This window comes from Manacus vitellinus, unplaced genomic scaffold, assembly GCF_001715985.3.
Source record: "Manacus vitellinus isolate BGI_N305 unplaced genomic scaffold, ASM171598v3 scaffold_27_pilon, whole genome shotgun sequence".
NCBI classification, from domain to species: Eukaryota; Metazoa; Chordata; class Aves; order Passeriformes; family Pipridae; genus Manacus; species Manacus vitellinus.
The window spans coordinates 9,229,305-9,241,485 of NW_021940039.1; the positions used below are offsets into that span (position 1 = coordinate 9,229,305).

General features: G+C 50.3%; 1 protein-coding gene across 1 annotated transcript in view; it reads right to left on the reverse strand.

Annotated features, from left to right (window-relative positions):
* CACNA1B (calcium voltage-gated channel subunit alpha1 B) overlaps positions 1–12,181 on the reverse strand; it is a 158,999-nt gene that overhangs the window by 103,235 nt on the left and 43,583 nt on the right. The window contains exons 9-13 of the mRNA XM_029960600.1: positions 10,944–11,762; positions 8,374–8,588; positions 5,944–6,064; positions 2,330–2,463; positions 1,322–1,334 (exon numbers count right to left, since the gene is read on the reverse strand). Coding sequence (XP_029816460.1) covers positions 1,322–1,334; positions 2,330–2,463; positions 5,944–6,064; positions 8,374–8,588; positions 10,944–11,762 — 1,302 coding nt within the window. The remainder of the gene's footprint in view (positions 1–1,321; positions 1,335–2,329; positions 2,464–5,943; positions 6,065–8,373; positions 8,589–10,943; positions 11,763–12,181) is intronic.

Below are 12,181 nucleotides of genomic sequence, written 5' to 3' on the forward strand. Positions count from 1 at the left end.
GTTACCTTAAACAGCAGCATTTCTCCCAGTCCTTGCCAGACTCCACCCAAGGGTGGCTTCAGTGCACCTGCATTTATGGCAGGTTTATCAAGGGAAAAAGGGTATTTCACATGGAAATACTGGAATATCCTTTCCTAGGGAGCTTGTTCACCAGCCCCTTTGTGGTAGCTCAGGTTTCTGTTCTCTAGCTGAGAACAGTATTATCAAAGTGAAATAACACATGAGCAAGTAGTAAAACATTATTCTAGCAATGGTTTATTTGCTTTGATAGGTAAATATCATCTGACAGGAGATTTTCAAATAGTTTAGGCACAAAATTTAAATCTGATTTTAAACAGCTGACTTAAACAGCAGCATTTATGGCAGGTTTATCCAGGGAAAAAGGGTATTTCACATGGAAATACTGGAATATCCTTTCCTAGGGAGCTTGTTCACCAGCCCCTGGGCAGCAGCAGAAGAGCAACCCCTGGGTTTATCTTCTCTGGCTGACCACAATATTATTAAAGACCTCAGGAGAGTAAGAAAGTGATAAAATCCTTCTTGAAAACCTGATTCTACACTTATTAAGGATGAGGAAGAGAGATTGCTCCTTCAGCTCGTTATTGATGTGGGGATTATGGATCTGTCTCTGGAAGGAGCTGATCCTGACCAGATTCAGGAGCAGGAGGCCAGGCCAGGCACCTCCTGCCCTGCTGAGCTCTGCTCTGGAGCAGTTCAGCTCCTCAGTCTGTTCCAGGGGTGGGTGAACACAGATTCCTTGGCACACAGCCTGGGAAGGCAACACCAGTGCCTGTGGGTCTCCTAGATTTGAGCACAATTCCGTGGATGGGATGCACCTCTTTGGAGTATCACAGATTTGAACAGAGTGGGTGGACAGTAAATCAATACAGATACGAAATCATAGAATCATCAAGGTTGGAAAAGAACTCCAAGATCATCAAGTGCAACCTTTGACCAAACCCCCCCATGCCAATAACCCACGTTGCAAAGTGCCACATTTCCTTGCTTTTTGACCCTTTCCAGGGCTGGTGACCCCACCATTTCCCTGGACAGCCTGTCCCAGTGCTTGACCACTCTTTCAGTGACGAATTTTTTTTCCTAATATCCGACCCAGACCTCCCCTGGCACAACTGGAAGCCATAAATATCCCGTGATATCCACACCCTACAACCATCTACACTGATGAGTCCAAAATTAGGCTTCACCTTGCAGTGTCTGTACATAATTTCAGATCTCTCAACTCCCACTTGTCCATGTAACCACAGCCAGCTCTGTGCCAATGTCCTCATGGGAATGTGTTTGAAATAAGCCACCCAGCTGCTCCATGAACTCTCCTGGGCTGCATGTCCTCGTGTCAAAGGTGTCACACTCACATTTGTAACAGCATTGTCTCCAGAAATCCAAACAAGTGTGGTTTGACACCCACAGACAAGTAGATCTGCTACGAATTCTTGGAGATTTCTACCATGCCCCACCAAGATAAAAAACCACATATCTGGTTTGACTTCCTCAGGCTCTGCTCTAGCAGGAGACCTTAGGACAATGCCCCATCCCTGGAAGTGTCCAAGGCCAGGTTGGATGGGCCTTGGAGCAACCTGGGATAGTGGAAGGTGGCCCTGCCCATGGCAAGGGGTGGAAGGGGATGAGTTTTAAGCTTTTCCCAGCCCAAACCACGCTGTGATTCTCTGATTCTGTGTCAGCCCTGGCTGGTGACCAGGGAAGCCTTTCCCACTGCTGAATTGTGTCCCAGCTTTTCAGGCTTCTCCACACAAGACACATCAGTGATTTCCAAGTGCTGAAACTCGGATGTGGTTGAAGCAGCAGAAAGGGACAGGAATTGTGAGTATTTTGTCCCAGAATATGCTGAGTTGGGAGGGACTCACAAGGACCATCCAGTCCAACTCCTGGCCTGCATAGAACTATCCCCAAGAGTCCTACCCTGTGTCCCAGGGGATCATCCAAACCCTCCTGGAGCTCTGGCAGCCTTGGGGCTGTACCCACTGCCCTGGGGAGCCTGGTCAGTGCCAACCACCCTCTGGGGGGAGAACCTTTTCCTGAGATCCAACCTGACCCTGCCCTGACACAGCTCCAGCCATTCCCTGGGTGCTGCCCCTGGTCCCCACAGTGCCCAACCACCCTCTGGGAGAAGAACCTTTTCTTGACCTCCAACCTCTCTGCAGAGTGGCCCAAGGACATCTGAGGATGCCATCAAAGCCAGCTCTAGTTCTGCACCGTGTCATCCTCTGGAGATGGGAACGGTGCTGGGAACGTGCCAATCCACGTGCTGGGAGAAGCAGGGCAAGGTTATTCTGGCCACATTGGCTGGTACTCACATCATTCCTGGGTGACTCAGCTTGGACAGGGTCTTCTGCAGCCAGGGCAATGCTGCTGAGGGCGATGACTATCAGGATGACCATCTCGAAGTAGCGCAGGTTGACGATGTAGTGGAAGAGCCGCCGAATCCTGCGGGTAAAACAAGCACAGGGGAGGTTTGGCACGGTGGGATGAGAGGCTGGCACGAGGACAGGGTCCCTCAGGAGCATGATCTTTAGGATTTCTACTACAGTAAGGGTAATAAAATAAAAAACCATGAGCAATGGGTTTAAATTCTACTTTGCAACAAATCTGCGGGGTGAGATTTAAAGTAAGATTTAAACATCCCTGCACCGCTCTCTGCAAGGCAATGACCATTTATCTCTGTATTTATCTATTTATCTCTCTCCCCATCTGTCAAAAGGGAGCTTCCAAGCCTTCAGACTCGATTCTCCAAATTCCTCAGGAACACCAGCTTTAGGATTCCTGTTACAGCAATGGTAATACAATAAAAAACACGAGCAATGGGTTTAAATTCCAGTTTGCAACAGAGCTGTGGTGAGATTTCAAGTCAGATATAAACATCCCTGCGCCGCTCTCTGCAAAGCAATGACATCTATTTATCTCTCTGTTTATCTCTGTATTTATCTCCCTATCTATTTATCTCTGTATTTATCTCCCTATCTATTTATCTATTTATCTCCCTATTTCTCTCTCTCTCCATCTGTCAAAAGGCCATTGAGAGCTTTCAAGCCTTCAGACTTGATTCTACAAATTATGTTTCTCTCCTCCCCCACCCTTCTCCCTCTGAACCCCCAGGTTAATGTCCTGCCAGTTCAAAACAAGGTTTGAAATCCTTTTAATATCAACTAATCCCTTTAAAATTGAGACACAGGCACTTGGAGACTCAGCTGAAACTGCCTTTGTAGCTGAGTATTATTCCTTCCAATCTCTCCCTTGCCAAGTATCTCTGCCTTCACTTTAAGACACCCTTTCTAAGCTGCACAAATACTTTACAGTAATATATTTGATTACTTTACCCTAATCTTTTTATTCACAAATGGTGCCCAAGAAAAGTGACAAATGCTTCAATCTCTGAGCAGTCTGAAACTATTCACAGATTTCAGCTAATGGCTCTATCTGACCACACTTCACAAATCCTTAACTGCACACAGAGCTCTACATTTGCACCATATTTGTCAGATGAATAAAGGACTTGGGTTCTGCCTGGGAATCAAATCATATATTTAACTCCCCAACAACTTTATCTGAGAACGTCTTTCAGTTGCTACATCCCATTTTCTCTAAGCAAATATCTGAAGAGTCAGAATTAAAGTCTGTTTTTTTCACATCTACTTACACATTCCTTCTCTTTGGACTGCTAATGGATTCAGAATGAAAAAAGAGCTACAAATACCGGGGAAACAGATTTGATAGAAAATAACCTGAAGAAAAGTGCTTTTGTGGATCCCTGAACTCTGGTTATCAACCCAACAGAGGAAGATTATCATCTACAAGTAGATTATCATCTACACGAATCCACAGGAGGGAAAGGCACCATTTTCAATAACATTTGTAGCCGTAATTCTTGCATCAAACCCAATCCATCAAAGAAATAACAAGGCCCTATTTTTAGATCTTCATCATTCACGACCAGCAGCGGGGCGTGGGAGCGTTTGTAAACTGCCAGCGGTGCTCGAGAAATCACTTTGCATCCACGGCTGCTGGGAGAGGCTGGTGCCTCTTGGAAAGTCAGGCAGTTTATTTCTGCTTCCCTGAACTGTTTTGCCCCCTGGCAGCACCCAGGCCATGCAGCCCCAGCAGGGCTTTGATGGGAGATGTCAGAGTTAGAGTGGAGCATCAGCCCCTGGGAAGCAGAAGGAGCTCTCTGGAGAGCTTAACACCAGCCAAAACACCTCAGGGCATCCAGCTGGGGCTGCATCTTGCCCAGGGCAGGAATAACAAGTTGCTGACATTCCTAGAGTTTGGTCTTTGTCTTGTGATTCCCCCTTGGCCCTGTGTTGTAACACGTTTTCTCTCCCGGTGAACTTCGGTTCTTTCAGTGGTCTTTTAGTGCAGCTTTTGGGGGAGAAAACTGCAGGGCAGCTGAAACAACACAGCACATCCTGGACTGGGGGCTCAGGAGGTCAAAGCTGTAGGGTGAGGTGAGAGGAAATCAGCAGATATATGGTACAAAAAATTCTTGCTGCTTCTCTGTCTGCCCAGCCCACACCTCAGATCCTTCTGGGCTCAGGACCATCTCACTTCCCACTCAGCAGCGCTGCCTTAGCAGACATTTTGCAGCTGAAGCTCAGTTTTGGTGGTCACTCCACAACAAAAAGGCTTGAGCTACCAAATATTAGGGAAATACTATGTCCTTATCCAACCAGACAAGCTTCATAATCCTAATTTGGCTCCCCAGGGCAGTGGGCATGGCCCCAAGGCTGCCAGAGCTCCAGGAGGGTTTGGACAACGCTCTGAGGGACACAGGGGGGGTTGTTGGGGGGTCTGTGCAGGGCCAGGGGTTGGATTGATGATCCTGGTGGGTCCCTCCAGCTCAGGATATTGTGTGATTCTCTGATTCTGTGATTCTGTGATTCTATGATTTTATTCAGCCTGCCCAGTGTCCAGGGGGGCCTGACCATGGCTCCCACCACAGATGCTTCTCTGACATCACATCTGAGCTCGTTTTGTCCCACTGACGGCACAGACAGCCAGGCTGGCACTGTCCTGAGGAGCAGCAGGTGCAGGAGAACTCATTCTTCTCTCAGATCAAGCTGCCAAAAAAAGGTCTGAGTTCTCCTTTGGTATCTGAGCATAAACCTCAGGGAGAAACTCCAGGCTCTACACCGAGTCTACCTGAGCCGGAGGGCAACAACCACCTCTGCTCCCCGGAGATCTCCGGCTTGGCAGAAGCTTCAAACGCCCTAAAAATGACTCACAGCCCTTCATGCTATGATTATTACAAGCCCTGCTGCTCCCCCCTGGTCCTGCAGCCCCCCAGAGTGACACAGGCAGTGTTTACAGGCCCTGAGCACGAAGCTCCCCACGAGGCAGAGCTGCCCGGAGCGGAAGGAATGCCGGAATCCCAACAGATCCCACCAGCTGCACCCTCAGCCTGGGCACAGGAAAAACAGGCATGTTCTCCCACAGGTTCAGAGTTTGCACTGATGTGAAGGTACCAGTATGGAAAGAACAGGGAATTCCAGCTGAGGAACCTGCAAGAATTTGCTGTCAAAACCAACCTCCCCAACATGCTACTCCTGATACCTTTTCCCAGCAATAGCCCAAATTCCCACCCTTTAGTGATTTAGGTGAACAAACTGCCCACCTGAGGGTCAGCAGGGTGGTTTGGATCTGCCTAAAGCATCCTCTTTTCCCAGTTTATTAATATTTATTTTTTATATTTATTTTTTATATTTATTTTTTAATATTTATTTTTATTTCTGTTTCTTTTCCCCTGGCAGTTTATACCCCAGGAAAGCCCAGCTGAACAGCAGCATCCAGCCCACATATTTGATATTATTCAATATCCAAATGTGTTTGACTGGCAGAGATGGAGATAAAAGTGATGTGATTGCTCTGAATAACCAGTTCCTGCCAGCCAAAAGCAGAGCTAGAAGGACTTACGGGTTTGTGGGGCTCAGGATGAACATGGAGCTGTAAGGCAGGATTGCTTTAGGCCCATTTTTCGTCAGGTCATCAACGTCTTTCTTCTCCTCTGTTTTGCTTTCAAACTCCACGTTGTTCACTGAGATGGGAATTCGAGGGGAGAGAAAGGAGAGAGTTAAAATTGCATCCCCAGTGTCCCCACAGGAGGCTCTTGCAACAGCTGGATATGCAAACAGCGCAGCTGGGAGAGCAAACAGCCTTTGGATGTGTTGATTAAACGTGATGAACAATCATTTGATTATTATCCCTGCCACTTACACACAGTTCTGCCCCACAACTGCTGTGCTGATGAGCAGTGGATCACAAGCAGGCAGGAAATGAAGCTGCTCAGTGCAGACACACAAAGAAACCAGGCACTTATTCATCCAAGAGCTGCCAAAGTGGGGATGGAAAACCCTTTTCAAACAGCACAGATTATTAGGGAGAGAGGATCAGTGAGGGATCCTTGGGAAGAGAACAAAAGGCAGGATGGCTGAGCAGCCTCCTAATCCTGTGTCTTCTGCCCTAGATCAGGAGCAAGGTTGGCTTTGGAGGGGGCAGAAGTGCAAATTCATAGATGAGATTTAATAATTTTGGGGCTAAAACTGCTGAACTTCCCAGCTTTAGGAAAAGAGACCTGGAAGGGGCTTCCTGCAGCCCCTGATCTGTGCCTGCCTCGTGCAGCTCAGTTTTGTCAGAGCTGCGTAAAGGTGCCGAGCTCCACCTCTCATCAGACTTTTTAACTTCTCCAAGATTGTTCCAAACCTCACTCCCAGAGGTTGAAAACTTTTCAATTTTCATCCTAAGTTGACTTGCAGTGGGTTTGTAGGATAATTTACTGAAGATCATTTCCAATATATGAACTGAAACATGTTTTATTCTGTAAATACTCTTCTTAGGCAGATATTGAGACTCATCCATTAACTGCCAGAACCTGGAGTCCACAACCTCAACTCCCTTAGAATGTGCCAGGTGCAGGGCTTTTATCACTTTTTATTTTATTCTGCAAGGAAATGACAGTTCCTTGTGTGTGAGTGACATGTTCAATAAACTCCTTATTGTATCTCCAGCCAGATAGTGAGGAAATGGGCAGGACAGATAAACTGTGATTGGCAGGAAGTCAGCATTGCAATATAGTAAAATTATCATTTAAGAGGGAAAAAAAAGGAGAAAGAAGAAGGAAAAAAAAAAAAAAAGAAAAGTCTTGTGGTTGACAACACAGAGAAAAAGCTCACAGAGCCCCTGCTTTTGGCTGTGCCTCTTGGAAAGCGGAGTCCTGACAGCCTGAAGGAGTTCAGGACCTCTTGGAGTTCACACTGCAATTTTCCTTGGCATCCCTACTCTCAAGAGTTCTCCAGGTTGTTCCTGCTCTGCCAGGGATCAGCCCCAAGCTGGTGGCTGGGGGGCTTCAGGGCACATCACGGGCACAACGGTCTTGGGGCCAACTGGAAAACTAAATCTGCACTGACAGACCCAAGGCAAAGAGCTGGGGAGCAGGACAGGCTCAGTCAGAGGGGATCTACTCAAACTGAGGTGCAGAGGGTTGCAGAAAGCTCAGGACTGGCCCAGCCTGCAGGAACCCAGAGCAGTGGGACCACCAAGGGTGCTGTGGTGGCTGTGAGGCCACGAGGACCTGCTGCTCCACAGTGAGCGAGCCAAGAGGTGGGAATCCATCCTGAGGGCCTGAATGCAACACCACCACCTCCCCTGGCCTTTGCTGAGGGGCCTGTGGCTGCTCAGCCCCCAGGATGCCAGAGGAACCACAGCCCATCCCTGCTGGAGTAGGAGGAAGGGGATAAAGCAGAAGAGCTGCTCCTGTGCTCACCTCAGGCTGGGGCTGCTTTGCTGCACCAGCTGCTGATTTTCCTGCCCAGCCCTCAGTTACTATATTTGCTGGTTTTCTTGTTCCTTCATCTTTCTCTTTTGCAGAACCAGGATGTGCTCTGGGGGAGCCATCTCCAGGGAACCTCACGGGGTGCTTTCCAGAAACCCATTTTTGGGTACCCACAGGCTGCATGAAATGTGGATCCTGTATCAACAGGTTCTCCTGTCTGCCTCTGTGAGGATGCTGGTGGCCAGGAGAGCCACCAGCTGACCCAGGAACCCATTTTTGGGTACCTGCAGGCTGCCTGAATCATAGATCTTTTATCAACAGGTTTTCCTGTCTGCATCTGTGAGGATGCTGGTGGCCAGGAGAGCCAGTAGCTGACCCAGGAACACTCCTTGAGTTCCAGCAGGCTGCCTGAATCATAGATCCTGTATCAACAGGTTCTCCTGTCTGCCTCTTATGAGGATGCTGGTGGCCAGGAGAGCCCCCACCTGACCCAGTGTGTGCTGCCCCCTCCTCGACAAGTTGGCTCTTTCCTGGCAATTCCCTGGCAGAAGAAGCCTGGAGAGCAAGGCACTCACTTGGTATGACAGTGGTCTCCCCCGGGGGGGCCGTGATGGTGACGGGGATGTTCACAGTGGTGGTTTTGTCCAGGGGGGGTTGGATCATCCTCGTCACGTTCTTCTGGTTGTCGGCGTCCTCGGGCTGCTCGGGCACCTTCTGCAGGTACGTGCTGGGCAGGGTGTGCACGGGGACACTCACACTGCCACTGGCCTCCAGCTCAACCTGGTTCTCCCTGAGGCAGAGGAGCAGGGGTTGGTAAATATGGTAAAGAAGGATTCAGAGAACACGTGTATGTGACCCTGCACCTCTGTGACACCTCTGGGTTGGGGTTAGGGTTGCGGTTAGGGTTTAACCTCTGAAACCTCTGGGTTGGATTTAGGGTTGGGGTTAGGGTTTCACCTCTGAAACCTCTGGCTTGGGGTTAGGGTTGGGGTTAGGGTTGGGTTTAGGGTTTCACCTCTGTGAAACCTCTGGCTTGGGGTTAGGGTTGGGGTTAGGGTTGGGGTTAGGGTTGGGGTTAGGGTTTCACCTCTGAAACCTCTGGGTTAGGGTTAGAGTTGGGGTTAGGGTTGGGGTTAGGGTTTAACCTCTGAAACCTCTGGCTTGGATTTAGGGTTTCATCTCTCTGAAAACTGTGGGTTGAGGTTAGGGTTGGGGTTAGGGCTGGGGTTATGTTGGGGTTAGGGTTGGGTTTAGGGTTGGGGTTAGGGTTTCACCTCTGTGAAACCTCTGGGTTAGGGTTAGGGTTGAGGTTAGGGTTTCACCTCTGTGAAACCTCTGGGTTAGAGTTAGGGTTGAGGTTTCACCTCTGAAACCTCTGGATTAGGGTTAGGGTTGGGGTTAGGGTTGGGGTTAGAGTTTCACCTCTGTGAAACCTCTGGCTTGGGGTTAGAGTTGGGGTTACGGATGGGTTTAGGGTTTCTCCTCTGTGAAACCTCTGGGTTAGGGTTGGGGTTAGGGTTGGGGTTAGGGTTTCACCTCTGAAACCTCTGGGTTAGGGTTAGGGATGGGTTTAGGGTTTCACCTCTGAAATCTCTGGGTTAGGGTTAGAGTTGGGTTTCACCTCTGGGTTTCACAGACTCTTCTCTTCATGGAAACCCTTTGCAGAAAAGCCACAGCCTGCAGGACACAACTCACTGATAGCACAGGACGGGACCTTTCCCTCTGAGACCTCCTGGGCCAACATCCAAGCACAACATTAAGCTGGACTGTGCCTCTGAGTGTCCCTTTATTCTGTTTAATGAGCCCCATAACTGAGGTTCACAAGGCCCAAGTGGCCCTGGCGTGGAGCAGTGATATTAACTCCCCACATCAGCTGGCTGCTGAATGAGGGCTGACATTCTGCTTCCTCATGCTCTCCTGAGGCCTTATTTAAACGTGGTGATTCTCCCTGGCACTCCTGAACTGCTCTGTAACGTTGCTGTCAGCAGCTAAAGAGCTCCTGCTTTCCTCTGCAGCAGCAGCTCCACTCCAGTGAGCTGGAAAGGGAGCCTGTGCACACGAGCAAACTAAACAGCACGCAGAGTGTTTTGAAATTCATCTGAAAGCAAGATAATATAGACAGGAAAATTATTATCTCAGTGCCACTCACAGCTCTCCATGGTGACATGAGCTCTATTCTAAAGAATCCCAGTGCAATTTCTTTTCCATTGGACTAATAGAGCTGAAAAGGCAATCTATCCTTCTTTATTAACTACTCCAAATGCTCCACCAGTGCTATTTTTCTCACTTGACTTACATAAGAATTAAACCAAATGGGAGACATGGTTGTTCTCGATGGAAGGAGCCACGTGCTGGAACAACTGGTGGTGCAGCTGACAGGGCTCAGCATTAAAAAAAAGGGAATTTTAAAAAACGTCCCTCAGAAAGTTCTTTCAGAGGCTGTAAAATTCTCTGCTCTGTGTTATGTCCTAGAGGGTCTGTGGGTATTTGCATCAAGGATGTTTCCTTCCTTAAAACCTGGTTCCTATGGACAGAGGTCAGCTTTGGGAGTAAAACAGGACTGCAGGTTATGGTGGAGGGTGGGGTGAGCACAAGGACCACAGGGAATGCCATGGGAAGGGGAATAAGGAATTTTCTGAAATACATTTGAGGTTTTGTGGCCCCTGAGCCATCCAAGGGGTGATCTGTCCTGTCCAACCTGGCCTTAAACACTTCCAGGGATGGAGCAGCCACAGTTTCTCTGGGCAACCTGTGCCAGGGCCTCCCCGCCCTCACTGTGAAAAAATACCTTCCCAAAATCCCATCTATCCCTGCCCTCTGGCAGTGGGAAGCCATTTCCTCTTGTCTTGTCACACCAGGCCCTTGTCCCAAGTCCCTCTCCAGTTCTCTTGGAGTCCCTTTAGGTCCTGCAAGGGGCTCTCAGCTCTCCCTGGATCCTTCTCTTCTCCAGGTGAGCCCCCCCAGCTCTCCCAGCCTGGCTCCAGAGCAGAGGGGCTCCAGCCCTTGGAGCATCTTTGTGGCCTCCTCTGGACTCGCTCCAGCAGGTCCATGCCCTTCCTGTGTTGGAGGCCCCAGAGCCAGACACAGGGCTCCAGGTGGGATCAGAGCAGTTCCCAAGGCGTGTATCCAAACGAAATCCACTTACTTGGGCTGGTGGTTCCGGTGCTCCTTCTCTCCCGCCTCCGCCTCCTTCTCCCCGTTCTCCTTCTCCACCGACTCGTAGGTGGACAGGGCCCTGTTCCTGAGCCTGTGCCGCCTGTGGGGTTCCTCTCCGTTCTCCCCCTTGGGCTCCCCATCCCTGTTGCCGGAGCGGGACCCTCCGCGGTGCCGGGAGCGCCGCTCGCCGCGGGCGCCGTTGGCGGTGCCGTTGCCGTCCTTGCCCTGGCGCTCGGTGGAGTGCCGGTGCGTGCGGTGCCTGCGGTGCTCCTTCTCCCCCGACTCCTCCACCGAGCCCCGCCGGTGGTGCCTCTTCCCCCCTTCCTGCCCCCTGTTCCGCTCGCTCTTCCCTTCCTTGCTCCCGCCTTCCACCTCCTTGCTGCGGCTCCGGTGCTGCCGGTGCCTCTCCTCCTTGTTGGCGCCCGCGGTCTCCGCGCTCTCCTCCTTGGGCGCGTCGCCCTTCTCCTGCTCCGCCTGTTTCTCCTTATCCCGGTGCCGGTGGTGCTTCCGCGGAGCTTCTGCCCCGTCGGCAGAGCCGCCCTTGGGGTGCTCCTGCACCTCCTGCACGTCCCCGGGGCTCAGCTTGTTGATGTTGTTCCTGCCTTCGCTCCGGGGCTCCACCACCAGCGGCCGGTCCAGGTGGGTCTTCATGTCCGGCCTGATGTGCAGGGTGGTGGCGTAACGGACCCGCTCCTCGGGGTCCAGCTCGTTGTACAGGGCCTCGCAGCTGGCTCGGAAGTTGTGCATCCGGATCTGGCTGGTCCTCTGCTCCCACACCGACTTGGATTTGGAGGAGTTCTGCTGCTTGCTGAGGGGAAGGGAGGAAGGTGAAAAGTGAGTGTCCGAATTTACGCCGATTCCCTGAACAACAACCCGAAAAATTTAAAAAAAAAAAAAAAAAAAGAGAGAGTTTTCAGCTGAGATGGGGAATTAGAGGGTCGGACCAAAGGAATTGTAAAAAAAAAAAAAAAAAAAAGAGAGAGTTTTCAGCTGAGATGGGGAATTAGAGGGTCGGACCAAAGGAATTGTAGGAATGGAGAGAGAATGGCTGGCGGAGAACACGAGCAGGGAAAGCCAGCGGGATCACCGGGGTTAGTTTGCCCACACACACGTAAGGCACCCTGGGACCAGCCCTCTGGAAAGGAGTTCTCCTCATTTCTAAAACGTGGAAGCATCAGGTAGAGTCTGAAGGATTGAAGTGTCAGCACACAGATCACACACCCCAGC